Source organism: Haemaphysalis longicornis, unplaced genomic scaffold (genome assembly GCF_048455015.1).
Source record: "Haemaphysalis longicornis isolate Haplotype H1 unplaced genomic scaffold, Haemaphysalis longicornis Haplotype H1 scaffold_5, whole genome shotgun sequence".
In the NCBI taxonomy this organism is placed as follows: Eukaryota; Metazoa; Arthropoda; class Arachnida; order Ixodida; family Ixodidae; genus Haemaphysalis; species Haemaphysalis longicornis.
Window position 1 is genome coordinate 27,623,656 of NW_027526385.1, and position 22,507 is coordinate 27,646,162.

The 22,507-nt window shown below is 45.4% G+C and overlaps 2 protein-coding genes across 3 annotated transcripts in view; one reads left to right on the forward strand and one right to left on the reverse strand.

Annotated features, from left to right (window-relative positions):
• Pgs1 (Phosphatidylglycerophosphate synthase 1) overlaps positions 1 to 9,195 on the reverse strand; it is a 29,183-nt gene extending 19,988 nt beyond the window's left edge. The window contains exons 1-4 of one of the 2 annotated variants that reach the window (XM_077670025.1): positions 9,109 to 9,195; positions 8,463 to 8,591; positions 6,621 to 6,698; positions 4,438 to 4,614 (exon numbers count right to left, since the gene is read on the reverse strand). In XM_077670025.1, the coding sequence (XP_077526151.1) occupies positions 4,438 to 4,614; positions 6,621 to 6,698; positions 8,463 to 8,591; positions 9,109 to 9,180 (456 nt within the window). In that variant the 5' untranslated portion in view covers positions 9,181 to 9,195. Of the gene's footprint in view, positions 1 to 4,437; positions 4,615 to 6,620; positions 6,699 to 8,462; positions 8,592 to 8,866; positions 8,966 to 9,108 lie in introns of those variants that run through there. The other variant, XM_077670026.1, reaches the window with a different exon arrangement.
• A 165-nt stretch (positions 9,196 to 9,360) lies between these two features.
• On the forward strand, positions 9,361 to 22,281 carry Dnalig3 (DNA ligase 3). Its single transcript, XM_077670024.1, has 3 exons — positions 9,361 to 10,921; positions 15,720 to 16,124; positions 17,377 to 22,281. Exons 1-3 carry the CDS (start codon positions 9,614 to 9,616, stop codon positions 18,409 to 18,411), a joined length of 2,748 nt encoding a protein of 915 aa, XP_077526150.1. The 5' UTR covers positions 9,361 to 9,613; the 3' UTR covers positions 18,412 to 22,281.
• The last annotated feature ends 226 nt before the right edge of the window (positions 22,282 to 22,507 follow it).

The window sequence follows — 22,507 nt, forward strand, 5'->3', positions numbered from 1 at the left end:
GTGTGGGAAGGTGTTAATCCGCAGTGCACGAAATAATCTTTCCTGGTTATTCGCTAGTGATTTGTGCGGGAAGGAATACGTTCTACGGGAGAGCCTATAGTGCTAATTAATTTCCTGGTGGATACATGCGCTCGGGCTCGGCTACATCAGCGCTGGCTAAGCGGGTCAAATGTCCAGCCACGAGGTTGGTGATCTTGTCTGCCGGCGATGCCAGTATGAGCTGGTGCCCATACAATCCTGGCTGGTCTCGTTGGTGGTCTCTGCTTGTTCATTCGAAGTGTTGTAACATGCAATATGCAATAGACTGTTGGCAAAGTTGCGCCACGCCTGATAAGACTCTGTTATAAGACTTTTGGTGGCCCTTTGGCTAAGCGCACGTGCTATCGCCTCTTCCTCAGCTTGGAAGGAGCTGTGTTCGTGGGTTGAGATGCTACACCTGCGGAAGGCTGCAGAACGGTAGCACGAAGAAAGAGAAGGTATCGGAGTATGCTATCGGGCGTCTTTCGCATCAAACCAGTTGATCGTTCCATTTTTTTTTCTTTCAGTTTAGTTGCTTCTTAGTCTTACCTCCTATATATACACATTTTGAGAACCTTTTGGTGAATATAAGACATGCATTAGGCAATTAGTTTTTAACTTCATTGCGAGATGTAAATCTTACGCGAGAAATAACATAAGAGCGTAATACGTGCATAAAAAGGCCTTTTATAGCATTCAGGTGGTCGACACATAACTTTCCGGCTATTTTGTGCGTAACTAAATTTCCTGATTGGGCGAGAAAGAGAACGCTGCAAAATTTGCAAATGCCAAGGACCCCAAATCTATCATGTTAGGTCCAACCCTCTAATCCGCCTAACTGACCCGCTAATTCCTCTAATCCATATTAATCAACACCGCAGTCCCACTAATTCACATTAGTTCATTCACTCATCTCACTAAACCACCCTAGTCTACCCGCTAATCCGCGTTAATCGACTTAAATCCATGCATCGAAATGCTATCGCATTTACTTTAAAAGTGAAAATGAGAAGGCCCCAATTTTTTTTCAATTCTCATGTTCTCCTAGGGCAGTAACCAAAGGACACAACGGCACTGTACAAGAAAAAGTGATGGTGACGTAGAGAACTGTGAGTGTTTGTGTCTCAGTGCTGTTTTTATATAAGTGCCCACTCAAACTAAAATAAGTGGAAGATACGGATTTATTGTTGATGGTGTCCCTGAAGGCCTTCACAAGCGGACACGGATGCATTCGAATTAACAACATGAAAACGTCACACGATTTTAAACACACTGCACATAGAAACCATAAAGAATACCCCATGATATGTTGCCACGGAATATGCGTCCTAACTTAAGTTATTGTAAATGCAAAAAGATAATTTGGGGAGATGGGCAATACCTAAAGCAAACTAATAGTGCATACGGACTTTACATTAAATTTAGGGTAATAAGATGAGAACCTTATGGGCCTTGGGAACTGCAGACTATGAAAAATAGTGCGTGGTGCCGTCTGGCGAATGGTAAAAGTATCTTCGGATGCAAGGTAAGGTACCGGGATGGAAAACTATAAATCACAGCTTTGAGGCCCCGGAACCGGTTCGGAACGGTTCCTTCCATTCGTTCCGGTTCGGGTTCAGTTCCAAAATGGCGGAAAAAATACGGTTCCGGTTCAGTTCCGGTTCCGGGCAAAAATTCGGGTTCGGTTCCGGTTTTCGGTTCGGTTCCGGTTCCGGTTCGACACCCTGGTTTGTGCCACTGGCAACCACCGACCTAATATGCCACCATGAAACATGACCTGGTGACGTAGTGGGGCCCTTAGTTTCATTTCATTGTATCCCTTGAAGGCGAACATGCAGTGAACACATTGATACACATCATATTTTCGTGCGTATAACCCGCACGAAAAATGCGAAAATTTCCGCGGCAAAGTAGGGGTGCGGATAATACGCGGGGTTTTTCCTTTAGTGCAGCTTCACGGCAATGCGCGTTCTGCCGTGAAGCTCTTACGCAGTAACACTGACTAAGCCTTCCATGGCACCAATTGCACAAAACATACAAGGAAGAAAAAACAAGGACAAGCGCACTCTAACAACTGAATTTCTTTAGTGAATTGCGACTTTCGCCTTCCAGGCAGTGTATTCTACTTGCTAAATATAAGCGATATATATATATCGATAATATAAAGCGATATGAGCGATAATATATATAAATATATATATAAATAATATATATAAATAATATATATAAATATAAGCGATAATATATATACTTGCTAAATATAAGCAATAAGCGAGAATTTCTTTTTCTTTTCCGGCAGGCTCAAAGTGGGGGTGCGGATTACCTATATGCAGGGGCAGGTTATACGCGCGAAAATATGGCATGTTTTTTGTACTGGCCCAATTTACGTCCCTCCTGCCTATAACATGGCACTGTAGCGCAAAATTTGAAAGTTTTTTAAGACTTTGTGCATTTTTTCGGTTAAGGGGCAGACTGGTTTTAGAAACTGTATTTTCTTTCCAACCAACTTTGACGAAACTTGATGGGCTTGTTGTTTTTTTAGCTGATTTCAAATATCCAATTAGTTTTGATGTGAGGTGCTATACTCGGTTACAACTCAAGAACGGCACCACCTCATGTAGTGCATCACTTCGCCAAAGCGCCGGACCCGTGACGTCAGTGCGCGCGCGTTTTGAAAGGGGTTTGCTATGAATGCGTGATATCGTCCGCCTTGTCTCACGCAGTTTGTTTGTCGTCACTGGAGTCGTTTATAAGCATATTAAGTCCAAAAAAATCACGGGAACGGCTCACGTCATGTTCAAAATATTCCCAGTAACGCCCTACTTGCGCCGCGCGGAGAAACATCCAACTACAGTGATAAGGCACAGCGGCAACTTGATTGATTGACTGTAGGGTTTAACGCGTCGACGCAACGCAGGCGATGAGGCGTGCTGTAGTGGAGGGCTCCGGATTAATTTTGACCACCTGGGGATCTTTAACGTGCGCCGAAATCTCGTACACACGGCGTTTTTGCTTTTCGCCTCCATAAGAAAAGCGGCCGCCGCGGCCGGGAATCGAACCCGCGACCTCGTGCTCAGCAGCGCAACGCCTTAGCCACTGAGCCACCGCGGCGGGTCGGCGGCAACTTCCGGTGCCGTTCTTAAGTTGTCACCGAGTATAGTTTCTGACTTATTTAAAAATTTTCCCGGATTGTTTTTGAGAACAATAGGAAAAAAACTATTCAACAAAAGATAACCAGCAAGACATGAATTGATACCAGAAGTTTTGGAGAATGAAATATGGGAAGCAGTTTTTTTGTTTTGCAATCGCATACATGTTAACATCAATTCCAACTTCTAGGTTTGAACTACTCCAGCTAAGCAATTAAAAATAACGCTAATTAAACAACTAGTGAAACATAAAATGCAAAATCTGCTTTCCTTATTGCATGGTTTAAACATTCAGCTTCACAGTGCAAAAGAAATGATCTTCGTAGCTGCACTACATGCTGGTATGTACCTCTGGAGAATTTTGTATCACTGCGATACCGCTTGCAGCGGAAAAGTGGGGAATTATGGGAAAATAATTATTTCTTTGTTAAAATCGGGCATCTATGGCTTTTATCAGTACATGGTACTGTTCCACATACGGAATTTTTGGAGGAAAAACTGTGCAAATCAAGAGTAAAGTGATACCCTAAAAAATGTGTTTTTGGGCAATTTTTTGGTCCCACAGACCCATGTGCCCCTTCAACTATCTTTTCTGGCTGAAATGGAGCTGAATGAGCTACTGAAACATATTTTTTTTTTTAAAATTAAACAAGGTTGTATTCCGTCCTCATGTGCCCTAAAGTCACTAAGCATTACTCCCCCCCTCTCCCTTTTTCTATCTCTCTCTCACCACACTCTGAATCCATGATGAAAGTGCTACAAGTTGGCCCTAGCATGTCAAGCTTCTAAAATCTTTCTAAAAAATAGCTACAGTGTAAATAGAAACAAGGGCACAGAAAAAAATTGAGAGGCATGGCAGTAAATGTGCAAGCCGGGCGTCAATCGCGTTGTCCAAAAGAGATACATTTCCTTTCGAACACGTGCTGTACTTCGGGCATGACAATGTGGTGTCTGTGTAGATTGTGCCAAGTGCGTGAGCACATGTTGATATTGTGGTGTGATACCAGAGATTATACGTCTTTTTTCTGTTGTTTTTTAAAATATTTTACTGGTGCTAACATGAAGAGTACGTATAAAAGGAGCAAGGTTTCTCGTATTACATTCAGTTGGAAGTCAGCGCTCATCCAATCGTCTTTCTGTGTCCTTGTTTCTACTCGCACTGTAGCTACTTTTTAAAATGAACTACCACCTCGCCCAACAGTACACTTTGTTAAGCTTCTGAAATCCTTGCAAGGGTCGGGGGCATGATGTCACAGCCGGTTACACCCACCTGGACCTGCCCCAGTGCAGGTTCGTCGCCACTGGCTCTGCCCCGGTGCGCCCCAAACTCGCGCAGCATGGGCATGAGAAGAGTGCGGGAGTTGACCTCGCCCCGCGATCCACGAGTGTAGTCCAGGAGAACGCACACCTCCACGTTGCGCTTGGCCGCCGCGTGCAATTCCGACACCTGCAAATATTTTCACCTGAGATGGCACTCTTCGTAGAGGTGTGCGAGTATTCGGAGCTCGGCGGACACTCTGCGCACAGCGTTTGCAATGCAACTCCATTTGCTGTGCACTTATTAAAGTTTGAAGCTATCAAGTTTGGCTTTGCCGCGAGGCTTGCTCCCTCGTACGATTGTCTGTTCCGTTCGTTGTTACACCTGTGCAAAGAATGTGAACACTGATCAGCCGCTAACGAAACGTGTAAGCCAACTTTGGAGAGCAAACAATAGATTAAGAGGAATCTTTTGTCGGACTGCTTCACCCATCAGTTAATTAATTGCCTCGACTGTTTGCCTCAATCAGTTAATTGCCTCAACTGCTTCCTACTTTCTGTTAGACACAGCATGATCCGCTTTCTGTAACTTCATTGGGGTGCAAATAGATATGTAAAGATGCGCTGCATAGAAGTCGACCTGTCCTTCTCCTGGAAAGTTAATTCTGAGTGACGACAACCGAACTTAAAAGAAAAACAACAGCAGTGTACAAACAGAATCGTTTATGGTTTGCTTGTTCCCTTTCCCCTTAGCAACTACTTCAACCTACACAGTTCTGTTATAGTTCTACCACAATTAATGTGACCCATAGCACAAATAAACTGCCTTCCTGTTTGTGTTTGTGACCACATGCACATTGTTCTACTGTGAAATGCACCAATGTTGTGCAGGGAAGCCCGCAGTTAGTGCACATATTCGACTGCAGAACAACAGAAAAAGTGCAGAGAAAGGAAACACAGTTCAAAGAGTGTCCTATACAGGCAAGAACAGGTAAATTAACAGGTGCAGTATGTGCGCAGCAGAATTAAAAGAAAACAAACAGCTTCATCAATGAATAACCTCACTGAAAAGGCAGAGAATAATTAGCATGTGGCATTAGCGCTTCAATGTCTAAACCAAAAAGCCAGATACCACGGCCACAACAATGCAAGATTAATGATGAAATCTAGAGGAACGTATTCACTAAACAGTTGCTAAAAAAGGCCCACAGGCTTCATTAATTTCGGCTAAAATTACGTTTTGAAATGAGGTCCACGTTTTCACGGCTGTGAGTACGAGTTATTTTGGTCAAATATTATGAACTGTCAATATATCTACTTAGGCCAAGTGGTGACCCCAGATCCCAACCATGAGGCAGAGATAATTAGAAGGATCAGAATGGGGTGGAGTGCATACGGCAGGCATTCCCAGATAATGAATGGCAGCCTCCCATTGTCCCTGAAGAAGAAAGTGTATGACAGCTGCATCTTACCTGTACTCATCTACGGGGCAGAAACTTGGAGGCTCACCAAGAGGGTTCAACTTAAATTGAGAACGACTCAGCGGGCAATGGAGCGGAAAATGATAGGTGTAACATTAAGGGACAAGAAGAGATCGGAGTGGGTCAGTGCGCAAACTGGTGTTAAAGACATATTAGTAGAAATTAAGAAGAAGAAATGGACGTGGGCAGGGCATGTAATGCGAAGGCAAGATAACCGCTGGTCATTAAGGGTAACAGAGTGGATCCCTAGAGAAGGCAAGCGCAGCAGGGGGCGACAGAAAGTTAGACGGGCAGATGAGATCAAGAGGTTTGCAGGGATAAATTGGCCACAGTTGGCACAGGACCGCGGTAATTGGAGAAATATGGGAGAGGCCTTTGCCCTGCAGTGGGTGTAGACAGGCTGGTGATGATGATGATTATGAACTGTAGAGTGGCTCTAATCTGAGCAACTCATGCACAACTGCTGAAAAGCAGCGAGAATATATGCAAGCAAAGCAGGTCTGATCTGCCAATTTTCGTCTGCATTCAAGCCGCTATTAACCAAATGTCGTATAATCTTGCAATTAGCTTTGACTTCAGTTTGCATTTCCCGATATTTTTATTTACACACAAGTCACCATGTATTTGTATGGTTTCAAATAGCGATTGTACCACAGGCCGGGCCGTACTGTGTGGGTGGGTATAGATTGTAAGAGAAACGCTGTGATGCACTCACAAGGTCTTTCTCGAGCTTGCCATTGCCAAGGTAGAGGGAAGCCAGCACAATCCGCTTGTTAGCCGAAGCTGACAGTTTCTGCAGAATTGGACAAAGAAAAAGCCAGTGAGCCGGTAACACACAGGTTTTGTGGTGCAACTAACGCAACAGGGGTAGTGTTTCGACACTGTAGTTCATTACTAAAATGCTCCACTTCATGAAGACCTATATTTACTGCAATTGGCCCTAATCGACTTTATGAGTATTGAGAAATTGTTCGTATGAAATAAAAATTGCCTAAACCACTACTTTTTTGCACGGTAACTTCTTTGAAAAGGTATTACATCCCTTTTATTTATTTATTTTCTTTACATTCCGGGTACAGAGCATTATAGAAGAGAGTGGCTTCTAGGTGAGGAGTAATAAATACAACTATAATAAACCATGATTTAGTGCATACATACTGAACGCAGAAAAATAGCATACAAACAACGCTCTTACAAAAGCATTATGAACTACAAAATCGTTGCAAGTTCCTTCGAAACATACCTAATCTACTGCAAAACGGTGCATGATTTTCTTTTCTCGTGGCGAAACATACCGTAAAGTTCCCAAAGAATGCCACCCAAAGAGACATCAAGTGAAAAATACGGGATGGGCGATCTTTCGGGTCAGGTGGGGAAAACTAGAAAAAACTGTGGCGATATCAAGAAAAAATACGATGGCCGAACTTTCGGCTCAAATGTGGAAAGGACAAATAAGTGACGGCATTAACAGATACACAGATGACTCGCATTTATTTTGTTCTCTCATCAGAGCTAGAGCCATCGATTTTAGGGGGTGGGCTATCTTTGGGGTATTTGAGTAAATTGAATATTTCCCCCCTGAAAGGGGAATGGGCAATGTTTTGGGGGTGGGCATTCGCTCGGAACTTAATGGTATATCTAACAGAGAATAAAACATGGCCACTGCTTATTCACAAAGGCAAATTGGAAAATAAGCAAATATTTTCACTGCGTATAAATAAGCAAGTATTGAACTAAAAGCTTAATCTGGTTTCAAATTTACCTTAGTACGAGATTTAAGAGAGGGGAAATTACCGTCTGGTTAACACAATTTTGCTTTGTAGCAAATAAAGCTCACACGTGTAGGATTAGGAGTTTGGATATCGTGAGTCTGAACTTCGACCAGAAGATTTAAGATTTTTTTAGGACTGCGAATTAAGGACTCGAAAGGGCAGAGAGCCTTGTTTGTCACATCTCAAGACGCGTTTGGACAGTCACCTCGAAATATATTATTTTGTGGAAAGTTTCAAAAAAGATGCAACTTGCTATCTATCATTCCTCAAGGCAGAATTTTTTAAAGCAACAACTGTGATCATTTAGAATTATAAGAGCTCACACAACAAAAAAGATGAAAACATATATGGAGCGCTACGTATGTTTCTATGCGTATAAGCTTCTCTAACATTCTGATGGCTTTTTGCTGGAATTGTACATGTTACATTACTGCAGTGGTATTCTCAAGAATGCTTGTACGTTCATTTGGCCTCTTGTTGACGGTCTACGGTAAATTGCAAAGGAGTGCTTTCTCACTGCGAGCGAGCAGGCACATTTAAGCAACAAAATTTTCAACAAAAATATTTTTTTGTTAGTGCACTTGTTCGAAACCTTCAATTTTGTGAATGCATGCTGAACTTTCATGAGATTACAACTCACACTGTACTTTTTGTTTTGTCATGGATTTTGCAATCGGATTATGTGTGGCGGTTAATATATATTTATTCGAATATATTTGTTTGCAGCTTGTGAAAGCACGTGCCGGTGGCAGATATGGTTATGATCTAAAGCATTATATCATCACCTTGAGTTGCTCGTAGAACTGGCTCGGCTCATGAAGTACCGTAACGTTGTCGCCCGCAATGACGAACCCGGGACCGAACTTCCATAGCCATTGGAAATCCTCCATGGTCCCGGAGGCCGCGTCCATCGGCTGCGTAGGTAAATCGATGCGTACATGATCACATACACGATCACTTCCTCAACAACATAAAAACACCAAAGCCATAACTAACAACTTATCACGACCGGACATTGCGGTCAAACACACACACGGTTAACGTAGGCATTACTTTCGCTTCATTCAGACTCCCAAAATAAGTACACGCTTTATTACTACCCGCACCACGTTACCAGAGCTGTAAAAAACGATTTCAATCATAGTACAAGTCCCGATTAATATAGTGTAATAAGGTTAGGTTGGGCTACCGTAAAATGAGGAACAGTTGCGAGCTCAAAGGAGTTCTGAACTGCTGCAACAGCATTCGCACGTTGCAGTTTTTGGGTGCTGTGCGCAGCATTTCCATAGCGCTGACACGTGAAAAAGTACAACGAAAATCCGTCTATTGGTGATATCTACTGTCAGGAAGAGCCACAAAGCTTACGGAAGTTTCATAATTCAGCGGCGTAATCATCTTAAAGTTTCAAAAACGCAGAAAATTGTAACTCACGCGATGCGACGCTACAGCGAGCACGCGTGCTCCCAGCAGATGACACAGTCGTTGGCCAAAAAAGCGCAGCATGTCGCCACCATCGTTAGCATCAAAATAACCGCCAATGTACAGTGAATTTAATTATTATAGTAAAGTGCTGTTTTCAACAAAACTACAGATGTAGTAGTCACAAAGCATTGTTATTTATATATTTTTGTCTAAAATTGCAGAATAAATTAGACGTAAAGCCGCGAACGAGGTGGCACAATCCACAGCGCAATCCGCTGATCAAGTCGCAACGCGTCGCGTCCCATCGCGCGCAAGTTGTGTTTACCGTGTTGTGTTCGCTTTTCTGGTCGCCAAAGCCGCGAAAAATCGCGCTTCTCTCGAACGACGGCATCATCAAACTCTTCCGCCATGACATGCACAGTTGTAGAACGCTGTACTTCGTCCAAGTGTCGGTGTTTAGCTGTCGTTTCGCCTTAATCGCGCAACCCCGCGACAACGGCGCGTACGAGTGATAATGTCGGATTCACGATTCTGCATCGAATACGCCAAGCGTGGCACAGCGGGTTGTAAGAAATGCAAGCAGAAGATCGACAAGGAAGTGCTCCGCATCGGAAAAATTGTGCCGAACCCTTTCACCGAAAGCGGAGGCGAAATGAAGCAGTGGTTTCACGTGGACTGCATTTTCGAGCAGCTCTCCCGCGGTCGCGCCACAACCAGAAGGATCGAAGACGCCGGGGACCTCGAGGGCTGGAGCGAAATCAAGCAGGACGACCGGAAGACCATCCTGAAGCACATCGACGAGCTGTCCGAGAAGTTCGCCTCCAGCGCTTCGAGTCCCAATAAGCGCAAGGGCAACGTTACTAAGGCAACAACCCCTTCGAAGAAGCAGAAGCTCCAAACAACGCTGTCATCGCAGGACTCGGCGGGAGACGACACCACTCCCGAAGAACTCGACCTGAAGGAGCTCGAGTCTTCCTTCGACAGCCCAGCGAGCAAAGACGACGCGTTCAAGGAGTTCCGCAAGCTCTGCGCCGCCATCTCGGAAGAGTCGACGTACACTGGCAAGACGGCGATTGTCGCAAAGTTTTTCAAGGAAGGCACCACGCGCAAGGGTTTCACGGGCGACCTCTACCTCTGGGTGAAGTTCCTCCTCCCCATGGTCAACAAGCGGGTGTACAACCTCCAAAGCAAGCAGCTCGTCAAAGTCTTCAGCCGAATCTTCGGCAACGGCTGTCACGAGGAGATGGTCGAAGACCTCGAGCAAGGCGACGTCGCCCGCACCGTGGGCGACTTCTTCGAGCGGTACGGGTCTCCGGCCAAGAAGAGCACGCTAACCTTACAGGACGTGGACGCCTACCTGGACCGGCTGTCGCGCCTTACGCGCGAAGACGACCAGACTCAGCTTCTGAGACACCTGAGCGCCCGCTGCACCTCCAACGACCTCGTGATGATCGTCCGGCTGATCAAGCACGACATCCGCATCAACTCCGGGCCCAAGCACATCCTGGAGGCGCTCCACCCGGACGCCTACCAGGCGTTCCAGGCGTCGCGCAACCTGGAGGACGTCGTGAGGACGTCCAAGCAGGGCAACGTGAGCGTGTCGGCGACGCTGATGACGCCCATGATCCCGATGCTGGCGGAGGCGTGCGGGTCCGTGGACGACGCGTTCGCCAAGTGCCCCAACGGCATGTACGCGGAGATCAAGTACGACGGCGAGCGGGTTCAGCTCCACAAGAAGGGCTCGGACTTCCTCTTCTTCAGCCGCAGCCTCAAGCCGGTGTCCGCGCACAAGGTCCAGCACCTCAAGGATTTCATTCCGCAGGTGAGAATATAGCAGTAAGTTAGGCTAGCTGTTCATTTGAAATCGAGGACATTGTGTTGGCATGGTAAGACTGGAGACGAGAACTGCACGGTACGAATGCTCGACATCAGCTCTAGGTATCTCTAGAGTTGAGTGCTAGAAGTGGATGTCTAGTTGATGTCTAGCGTTTGTCCCGTGTAGTTCTTGTCTCCGGTCTTACAGTGCCAATACAATGACCCCAGGAATGATATCGCACATTCCTGCTGGCCTTAGTGATAAAAAGTGAAAATTGTCTTTGTTATACCTCGTTGAAACAAAGTTATTTGTACGTTAATAGAATTCATTATACACACTACTTTGATAAAAGTGGCATGACGGAAGCGCATATAACTTTTTTAGGACCGTGGGTAACTTCTTGCAAAGTAATTTTGTTACAGTAAGTGTTTGCTGTGCCTGCTAAGCTCAGTCAGGGGAAAAACGTTTTCATCGCGCCTTTTTGTTGAGGGAGCTGTTTGTGTTCACATTCAGTGTTTTTCATTCTGAACCACACTCGCATTACGGATTCTTGGTCGCGACAGATTTATTGGGTTTTCCTTTCGCGAAAATTGCTTTTTAAGCTTCTCCGATGGAATTGGGGCATTTCTGGTGAGCTTAGTGTTTGGTTTTCACTCAAATCCTACAAACATTTAACCTCAGATCCTTGGCAATCGTGGAACAGTGTGAAGGCAAACGGGGGCATAAAAAGAGCGTGCCATGCTATACACTATTCGTTGTGAGGTGGTGATAAATACTCAGAAGCAGGAAGCAAGTGTTTTAAATTGGCAAACAAACTTGTGTAGAAGTCATGCTGATTTATTTCAACAAGAAAAATGTAGTCGAGCTTTTTATGCGAGATTGAAGTACTGACAACAGGTTGACTACACGCACAGAGTAAGACCCGATCATTTATTTATTTATTTATTTATTCATTTATTTATTAAAAGTACCTTACAGGCCCAGCCCATTGGCTGAGGGGGGCTAGTAGAGCAAATGATCACGAAATAACAACAAGAGTTGAACAATAACTAGACATATAATACGGATACATCAACAAATCAGTGCAAGAAGAAAAAAAAAGAACATCGTCACAGTGAGCGTGGCAAGACAGAAGCGTGCTGCCAACAAGTTATACACTTGACAAGTTGTATTGCCGACGATACAAAATTCTACGTTGAAGTACACAAACCTGCCACGCAGAGAGGGGAAACATGTGACACAACAACATTCACCGGACTTACAGTTCTTTATTGGAAAAACACCCTTGAATAGTTTTTCACCGAGACGGCAAAGGACACCTTCCTCCCCCATCGTGCTCAAAAGGCAAGATGGCAGACGATGTTTCTCCTCCTTGCGTGGCATTCTTCCACTGCTTTGTTTGTTAGGTAACCATGAGCCAACAGGCCCAGGCTTCCACGTTAGTCAACTAGGCTCACCCGCCGTAGTGGCTCAGTCGCTAAGGCGTTGTGCTTCTGAGCATGAGGTCGCGGGTTCGATTCCCTACCGTGGCGGCGGCTTTTTTAATGGAGGCGAAAAGCAAAAACGCCTGTGTGTTCGAGATTTTGGCACACGTTAAAGGAGCCATGAAGAGAAAATGCCAGTTGGTTTTATTCGAAAGATTTCGTGTTTTATAGTGCCCCCGGCGCTTGTCCGGATACAAACGGTGCTTTATTCACTGAGAAATTAAACAATTTAGGTTAAAATTTTGATTTTCCCGCTCAATCGTGCGTTTTCGTGGTCCCAAGTGACATCACGGGAACCGACCGCTCTGCAGGCTAGAATACCTTCATTCACGCATCCGCCGTACAGGGTAGAGACACGTAACGCTGGCGCCGCCATGTTCGGTTGCTCGCTCGCCGCCGAAGCAAATCATTGTGTCAAAACCGCGCTAAAATTATCGCCGCAACGCGGTTTACTGAAGAAGTTTGAATCATATTGTCTGTTTCGCGTTGCTAGGTCTTGTGGGAAACGAAAAGAATAACGCGTTGAGCCCGTTGGCTCAATTGCGGCGGCACGGGACCGTTCAAAGGTTGTCTCCACCCTGTACAGCGGTGTTGGTTTGTTCCCGCGTTTCTTTACGTTCCGTAACCTAGATGGCGCCACCATACCGTGGCAAGCGTTTGGTTTGTTTTTGCCCGCATTTAAACCTGGCTTGTTCTTGTTCTGGGAGAAAATATTCGTTCCCTGAAACAGTACTCGCTCGACAAATGGGGTCACGTAAGACACCGTTGCTTGCGTCAATCGGCCAGTGTCGTCTGAGACAACCCCAAGCCCCGTAGTGCTGTGCAGCTAAACCAAAGCATGCTGTGCGCAGTACGAACAGCAGAACGCATCAGTACTTCTATGTTTACATGTGCTTTCGTAACTTCCACTGTTTGTCCCATCATTATTATTGCTTTGTAAAGAATGTGCCCTAAATTTAAGCGCAAATCGCTCGTTCGTCTAGTTTGTAAGCTCTACCTAATTTGCGTCTGCTTCTGCCAGCCTCCGCCAATCGCAGAGCTTAGCCCATGTGACATCACAGGTTCTGTTGCGGGAAATGAGCTGGTGGGTCGCATGACCATTCCCGTTTTTCCTAATTATGTAGCTTATTTGAGCGAAGTTTACGTTAAACGTGGTGTCAGTATGATTCTAACGACACAATCTTTTGAATGAACCAAACTTGTGTTTTCTCTTCATGGCTCCTTTAAAGATCTCCTGGTGGTCAAAATTAATCCGGAGCCCTCCACTACGGCCCACCTCATCATCAGCATTGCATCGGCGCGTTAAACCCTACAATCAGTCAATCAATCTACCGTATTTTCCATTGTATAAGTCGCGTTTTTTTTTCTGAAATTTTCGTTGGTGCGTCTTATCCACCGATGCGACATAAATCTGGTTCGCGGCGGCTCCGCGTGGCCAGCGCACGTTAAGAGAGACCGCTGTATGGTTTAAATGAATCCGAAGCCCACCGCTATGGTGTTTCTCATAGCCCATATGTCGCTTCGGGACGTTAAACCAAAGAATTTGCAGCTTTTTCTAGTGAAAAACAATGATAATGGCCTTCGACATATTATCTCTATGCCTTCGACAACTGTGCGCCACTCTCTGCCATGGGCAGTCACTACAGTTCAGAATAAATTCAAAGTAATATCTAACTGGGTTGCAAAAATAAAATGCAGCTTATAAGTTATTACAGAGAGTTACTCATAAGGAGGTAAACGTTCTGCTAATTTTTAAAATGACAGCGATGACAGCTTGCTGATAAGTTTTGATTTTCGGGCCGCTTCTGGTCGCGTCACTTCCGTCCTCCATGACACCTTTATTGCGCTGATTTACGACAGCACGCAAGAGACGCGCGACATTTGGAGAGGTGGCCAAATGGATCTGCGACTCTTTGGACCCCATTTCTGCAAAAACTGTTGTAGCCGGGTTCATAAAAGCCGGAGTAATCCGGTCCGCGAGTGGTGATGATGTTGGCGAAGAAGACATCAGAGTCGGAGGACGACAGTGATGTGCCGGTGGAACTCCCACTGAAGATACTGAATTATTTGTTAGTGAGTCTGAGGAAAAAGACTTGGATGGTTTTGCCTAAACGCCGTCTGCAAGTACCTGCCATCTGTGTGTATTAATAAACCATTTTTGAGAAGTTAGTTCTGTCTAGACTTTGGATGTTATATGCCCGTGTCTAGCCCTGCTTACAGGGGGATGCGTTACTAGGTGGCGGCCACCACAACCATGTACTTTCGCCGCACTTTCTAATGATCTGATTCACTATGAGTTTACCTAATTAACAAGTGCGTCTTATATACCGGTGCGTCTTATACACTGGTGCGACTTATATACGTTTTTTTTTTCGAAAAAACTGTCATTTTGAGGGGGGGGGGGGTGTGACTTATGGACCGGATAAAACGGTAGTCAACTAGGCTCAAAGCGACGGGGATTGCAGTCTTTCAGAGAGGTCACTGCCCTCCCAAGCAACCATGGACGTCCGTCCGAAATACAGCCGAACATCCAATGCCCAGTTTGGACGGCCACTGTACGTCCACTGTATGTCCATGTTTGGATGTACATGTTTGGATGTTTGGAGGTATCCAAAAACGGATGTACAAGTCCGAATGACACCTGCCAATGGATGAAAAATTTACTACGAAGCATCAAATAATGGCTTGAATTGAGTATAAAAGCAAAAACGAAAGAGCTACTTTGTTTTTCAATTAAAAATATTTTGTACACCAACACCCTGACTTGTAGGTTGCAAGTTTCATCTGGATATTTCCAAAATTGAGCCTAATTTCTTTCGCTTTTTTGAAGCACCTCACAAGGTCCAATGATGGTCTCTGGGGAAGGATATATAAGAATTGAGAACCGCTAATGAAACTTTTGAAGCAGGTTCACTGTATTCATGTATGCCTGCCTGCCTGGTAGTGTGTTGGTCTTGTGCAGTGTGGTATTTGTTGTAGGATTCTCGTTATGTAATTGTGTAAATTTTTACTGAACATCCAAAATACACCCAATTTCGTATATCTGATCGGATGTATGGAAGTGTTAAATCCGGACGTCCCAGGACGTACATGGCATGTCCACTGGCCCTGAAAGGAACATCCGCTAGAGCCGGAATGGACGTTCGGTGCACGGCCAACAGACATTAGGTGGTTGCTTGGGCTGTGGAGCGCAACAAAAGGCTGATTATGATTTTTCTCCCCCTTGCTATCCTTCTAGCATCATTCTGCCAGCCTGTTGCCTTCTCCTCCTTCGCTGTTCAGTCCCCCCATTCACTTGCTCGACCCGTCGTTCTGTGCAGGCCTTCAAGCACGGCCACGACATCGTGCTGGACAGCGAGATCCTGATGGTGGACACGCAGACGCAGAAGCCGCTGCCCTTCGGCACCCTGGGCATCCACAAGCGGGCCGCCTTCAAGGACGCCTCCGTCTGCCTGTTCGTCTTCGACTGCCTGCACTACAACGGCCGCAGCCTGCTGGACCGGACGCTGCGCGAGCGCCGCGAGATCCTCCAGGCCAACATGACGCCCATCAAGAACCACGTAGTGTTCAGCGAGCAGCACGTCATCACGACGCGCGAGAAGCTCAAGGACCTCATCCACGACGTCCTCTCCCAGGGGCTCGAAGGGCTGGTGCTGAAGAACCCGGACGGCATCTACGAGCCGGGAAAGCGCCACTGGCTCAAGGTCAAGAAGGACTACCTGCAGGTGAGGGACACTGCGTCTTGTTCTGCAAGGTTTCTGCCTGCTGGATTCTTGTTGTACAACGTTTGATGAGTACCGGCGCGAAATCTTTGAGTTGCGTGTTTTTCGCTGCTGTGGGGGCCTACCAGCCCTAGAATAGCACATTACATGGTTGATCGCAGCATAAATAATTATTTACAGCCTTGTTTATTCGCATCAGCTTTAGGTTCTTGTCGCACACGCCCCGGCACCATGATGTTTAAAAAATTGGCCGCGTATCTGCTCTTTTCGTAGCAAATACAACATTTGCGAAGTAAATGCCTCCCTTCTCTTTCCCGCTCACCTCTTATGCTGTTCCTCTCCCATCGCACTCTTCCCAAGATAAACACGCTAGAGGTTTGCTCAAGTCAGTTTAAATTTACTGTGTTCCACTGCTCCAGGCCGGGGGCCTCGATGCCAGTGCTGCCGTATGGCGGCGACGCGTGTGAATCGAGGCGCCCTACTTCAGCGTTTATAAGACCACGTTGCCGTACTCCACATGGGTTCGATGCGGAACGTGGATCCTATCTGGTGGAACCTTTCGTAACTGCTGCCGTTTGATTTCTTAAAATGCCGCCGGAAGCTGTAGTGGCGTGAACGACAGTGATGTTTTTTCTGCAGTGGATGTATTTTATTTGCTATCGCAAAAATCAAGCATCCATGAATTTTTTATAAAGAAACACTGCGAATATTGCTTATGCATTCATTTTATGCCTCATATTTGCATAATGTTTTGTTTTCGGTTCAACAGTGTTGACAAGTATGAACATTGCCACCGGGCTTAGACGTTTAGATTTGGCTGTGGGTATATAAATCTATTGTGCAGCTTCAGTTTCACTTTGGCCGGCTGGCTGAATCGGGTTGCAGAGAGACAGACATACCAATATTTTCCCATTGAAGTAGCCCAAGAAAGACTGTCACAGGAGCCCTGACACAGGCAGTTCAGGGCAAAGTGCTCAACAAGCCGTGCTGATATCGATGTTGAAAGGGTATCCATTCTGAGCTTCCTTGTGTGTGCAAAGTTAAATTGAAAGAAAATATGTTGTACGGAACAGTTGTTGTTGAAATCTCCTGGGAGGTATCTCGATATACAAAAGGAAGCTGTTTACATAGTTATCTCTGTGTCAGTACTCCTTTAATAAGGGCGGAGGGGGAATGTGGGATTTGTCTTGGAAGTGACAGTGCAAGAATTAATTTTACATGTAACTGTATTTTTTTTTTTTTAATTTACCCGCAGGGAGGAAGTATGGCCGACTCTGCTGACTTGGCCGTCCTCGGAGCCTACTTCGGCACCGGCAGCAATGGCGGCATCATGTCCATCTTCCTCATGGGCTGCTGGAACCCCGCCACGGGGCGCTGGTGCACCGTCACCAAGGTCCACGGCGGCCACGATGACAAGACCCTGGAGCGCCTCCAGACGGAGCTGGAAATGACCAAGATATCCAAGCAGATGGAACGCGTGCCTCGCTGGCTCGATGTCGAGAAGGTCCTAGTGCCGGACTTTGTGGCCAAGGACCCTGAGAAGACGCAGGTCTGGGAAATCGTCGGCGCCGAGTTCACGAGAGCCGAGGTGCACACGGCAGACGGAATCTCGATCCGCTTCCCACGCGTCGCGCGGATCCGTGCGGACAAGACGCCGAAGGAAGCGACGACGCTTCCGGAGCTCCGGAAGATCTTCGAGAACTCGAAGGCGAAGCCGTTCGACATCGACAAGGTCGTCGACGAGGCGAGTGCCGATGGCAGTGCTGCGTCGCCTTCGAAGACTCGAAGAAACAAGAAGCCGGATTCTCCGAAGAAACCCTCGCCAAAGCAGCAACCTTCTTCGAGGAAACGCAGAGCTTCTTCAGAGTCTACAGAAGAGGACGTCGGAAATGCTGAAGTTGATGACAGTCCTCCAACAAGAAACAACGAATCAAAATCCTTGAAGAAGCCCGCAACGCCCGTGCCTTCGCCGAGCAAAAAACAGAGAGCAGACGATGGAGCCACGAAGTCCGAGGTGCCGGCGCAGGCCGCGAAAAAGAAACTGTGCGATTTTCCGGACGTCTTCACCGGCGTTCGAATGTCTCTCCCGCAGAACAGGCTCCTCAGGAGGTACTTCATTGCGTACGACGGCATATTGGCCAAAAGTGATGGCAGCGATGCGACCCACGTGTTGGCGTCGTCGGCTGCTGCGGGCAAGTCGTCGCGTTCGGTGAAAATCGTGACCGTCAACTGGCTCTGGGACAGCATCAGGCAACAGAGGAGGCTGGATGAGGCAAAGTACTCCGTGTGAATGTATTGCGTTGCTTGCTCTGGCTTGTAGTTTTGCAGGTATAGATTTTGTAGAGGCAGGAAAGAGCTGAACGTTAGTTTTAATGCGCTTACACAGAGATATATGTCGCTATTGTAAATCTGAGGGTTAAATAGCTTTTTCGAATTTGCAGAATGCTAATATAGTGGTGATATAGTCTCAATTGTGCAGCACTAGTGGATACCCAGCAGACTGATATATTTACAAGTGAACGGGTATTTTTGTTGAGCCGTAGATAGGTGCTTTGCTAATGGTGAACATGAATTCGATGACTTTTAATACACTGGCTTTCAGGGCTAACAACTCTGTGTCAGTGTGGCTACATAACCTTAGGTTGCAGAATGATCTAGCTGCGTAGGAAACTGTTGTTAAGATAAACAAAGTACTGTGTTTACTAGCATAATGATCGCACTCGCTTAATGATCGCACCCCTGAAGTTCGTCATCAAAATACGACTTTTATTTAATTTCCCGCGCAATGTTTGCTCCCTGAACTTGACGCAGCCATATGTCGTATGTGTGCCAAGTATGATGACGATGGTCGCGCTTACCTTAGTTTCCTCCTCTTTCAAAGCGGACATGGCCACGTTATTGCCGCGGACTTGATGATATTAGCGATATCGGCAAGCATGAGTTCATTATTGGTGCAGAAGAAACTCTAACTAAATGCACATAATGTACTCACAAGACACATCAAAAAAATGCGCTCGGCTTGCTGCGTCGGCAGCCGTGTCTTGATGGCCCACACTGTGAGAGCCGCAGCCACTTATTGGTCGACCTGTTCTCACCTCGCAGCAAACTCGTTCCGGCGCGTTCCGTAATTTCGGCGTGTTGCGTAATGAAAACACTGAATTTTGCGTCACTCGGTGGTCAGTCGGGGTTCGGTGGAGTTTTTATGTTTTTATTTATGTTTATTATGTTTATGAGACTTATCCTAAACATTCGGACCTGCTACTTGTGTTTTCTGCGCTCAAACTTCTTTCGCGAAAAATTTACCTTGCGTAATAATCGCACCCCTAAATTTGAATCATATTTTTGAGAAAAAAAAGTGCGATCATTATGCGAGTAAATACGGTAACCCTGAACCGTGTTTCTTCAGAATGAGGAAATGTATTGGCGTTCGGAGTGCTATGTTCAGATGTTTAGACAGCTAAGCATTGAGCGGTTAAGTGTCACTATAACAGCAAATGACATGTTAATGTTTTTTACGTGTTAATAATCTCGCTGCACCAGAAACTGTTGTTAGTGTAAGCAGTCTAACCTTGAAGCATGTTTCTTCAGAATGACAAAATGTACAGGCTGTTAAACATTGAATGGTAACTGTGAATGAGTTTTTTTACGCATGTTGTATAATTTAATACTGTGCCTGCTCTTGTGCTGACCATTAAGTGGCTTTGAGATTATATATTAACGTTTCCGAGCATATTGTTGTTATGTAAGGTATTACTAGCTGCGTAAGTCATGATGTCATCGTGTACGACTGATTCAAGTAGTTAAAATCTCCGGGGACACTTAAGCCTGCCTATGTGGCTTGAAGGTGCAGGGATTCTGACTTCTGCTGGCATTGTAAGTCTGTTGCGTTGTGACATTGTTGGCGCATTTGTGTGTTTACTGCGCTTAGCCGATGCAGTTAACTGTCTCCCTTGGTGCGCATTGTAGCCACGAGTCATGTCCGGTTGTGGAGATAGCAGGTGTTTCCGCACATTTTGTGTTTCTGTGTTTTATTCCTTCTTTTTGGCAACCTTTTCATTGCAAAGCCATTTTCTTGAATGCCATCCACTGAATTTTGGAGGCCATGAGTGGATGGGCCCCACTGCAGGGACATGAATTTTGGGGGCCATCCGCTGCTTACAATGCTGTTTTTCACTTCAGGATACATGTAAGGCTCTCGCTTTAAGAAAAAACACCTTTTTGTTTTTCACCGCAAATTTCGTGTGTGGGTTTCATATCCGAAGTTGTAACGACAGGTGTGCGGGCAGTGTGTTACCAAAGGAGCTTTTCATTGCTGTGTTCACGTTACTTTTTCTTTCACAATGTCGACGCTTGGGAGGCTTTCATCTTGGAAAAAAAAGAAATTTTTTTTTTTTCCTTGTCACAGCAAATGTAGTGTGCAAGTTTCTGAATTTGTAAAGACTGATGTGCACAGGGCCCATGCAGACAAAATACAAGTTTGTTTTATTCAAAAGATTTCGTGTTTTGTAGTGCCCCCAGCACTTGACCGGACGCAAACGATGTTTTATTCACTGAGAAATGAATCAATTTAAGTTAAAATTCTGATTTTCCCGCTAAACCGTGTGCTTTCGTGGTCTGCAATGGCATCACACGAACTGACCGCTCTGCAGCCAATTGCGAAGCCTTGTTTACCGTTAGTGAACCTAGATGGCGCCACCATACCACAAGTTGTTTTCTGCCTTTGGTTTGTTCTTGACCGTACATAAACCTGGCTTATTTTTGTTCCGGGAGAAAATAATCGTTTTGTGAAACGCAGTGCTCGGTCGACAAATACGGTCACGCAAGACACCTTTGCTTGCGTCAGTCGGCAAGTGTTGTCTGATACAACCCCAATGCCCCGCAGTCCTGTGCAGCTAAACCAAGAATAGTGCACGCAGTACCAACAGCGGTAGGCATCGGTACTTCTATCAGGGTTCGCACAGGTCCTTGAAAACCTTGAAAACCCTTGAATTTAGAAGTGTCAATTTCAAGGCCTGGAAAGTCCTGGAATTTTTAAATGGTCCTTGAATACCCTTGATTTTTCCGGAGAGAATCAATGGCCCTGCCTTTTCAAAAGAATTTAAAGTGTTTTCCATGGATTTTAGGTGTTAACAAATGTAAAGAAACATTGTAACAATCAAGCTTCAGTGTTTTGCGTGAAATTACAAGTTTGGTGAATTTTCATTATTACAAGGCAACATTGGGAGCAGGCACTTGTCAATCCAATCCATATCACGATACAATCCAGGGAAAGCCAGCTTCTGTTCTCTATCTTGCATCTTCCATCTATTCTGTGCCTCATACGCTCCATTTACGTTTGCTTTTACGTGCAAATGGTGGACGTGCACATAGTTCATCCTGCCTTGAAGCAACACTTGCTCCAGCTGATGCTCTTGCTGACAAAACAGGAAATCCAGGCAACATGAACTAAGTTTTGAAATCAAACAGCCTCAGAAAAACACAAAGAAAAAAGAAAAACCTGTAAATACCAGCCATGAAATAAAAAAATAAAGCTGGGGGAGCATTCACGAACCCGTAAGCGCCTATCTAAATGTGCACTAATGTGCTTAGGAATTGGGCAATAACAAAATTTTGCATTGTGTTGAAAACGTAAATAATCCCAGATAAAACATTAGATGGGGGACTTGGAAATGTGTTTTCTGGTCCTTGAAAGTCCTTCAAAACCCTTGAATTTTTGCTTTTGAAGCCTGTACGAACCCTGTTCTATGTTTACGTGTGCTTTCGTAACTTCCACTGTTTGTGTCACCATTCTTATTGCTTTAAAAAGAATGTGCCCTAAATTTAAGTGCAAATAGCTCGTTTGGCAAGCTTATAAGCTCTGCCTAATTTGTGTTTGCTTTTGCTGGCCTCCGCCAATTGCAGAGCAGGGTGGTATGTCATAGGTTCTGTTGCGGAAATGAGCGAGTGGGTGGCATGGCCATTCCCTTTTTTCCCAATTATATATGGCTTATTTGAGCGAAGTTTACGTTAAAAGTGGTGTCAGTACAACTCTAACGAGGCAACCTTTTGAATGAACCGAACTTGTGTTTTGTCTTCATGGCCTCTTAAGAAGGATCCTGTATGGAGATTGTTACAAAGGATGCGTTTTCATTTGCCGTGCTCATGTTTTTTTTTTTTTTTTTCACAACTTTCGTGTCGTCACTATTGTCTTCAACCATGGTCTCACTAGCCTTTTGAGCCTGCATATGAATACCAGCACTTTGAGTCTCTGAAATTGACTCTTGTAAAAGCAAAGAAATCTTTGTTAACTTGTCATCGGGCATGTAATAAATGCGATCCACATGCTTACCTGACAGTTGTAAACTTGTGGTGATAGCTGAAATAAGACAGCTTGTTGCTTGTTTTTT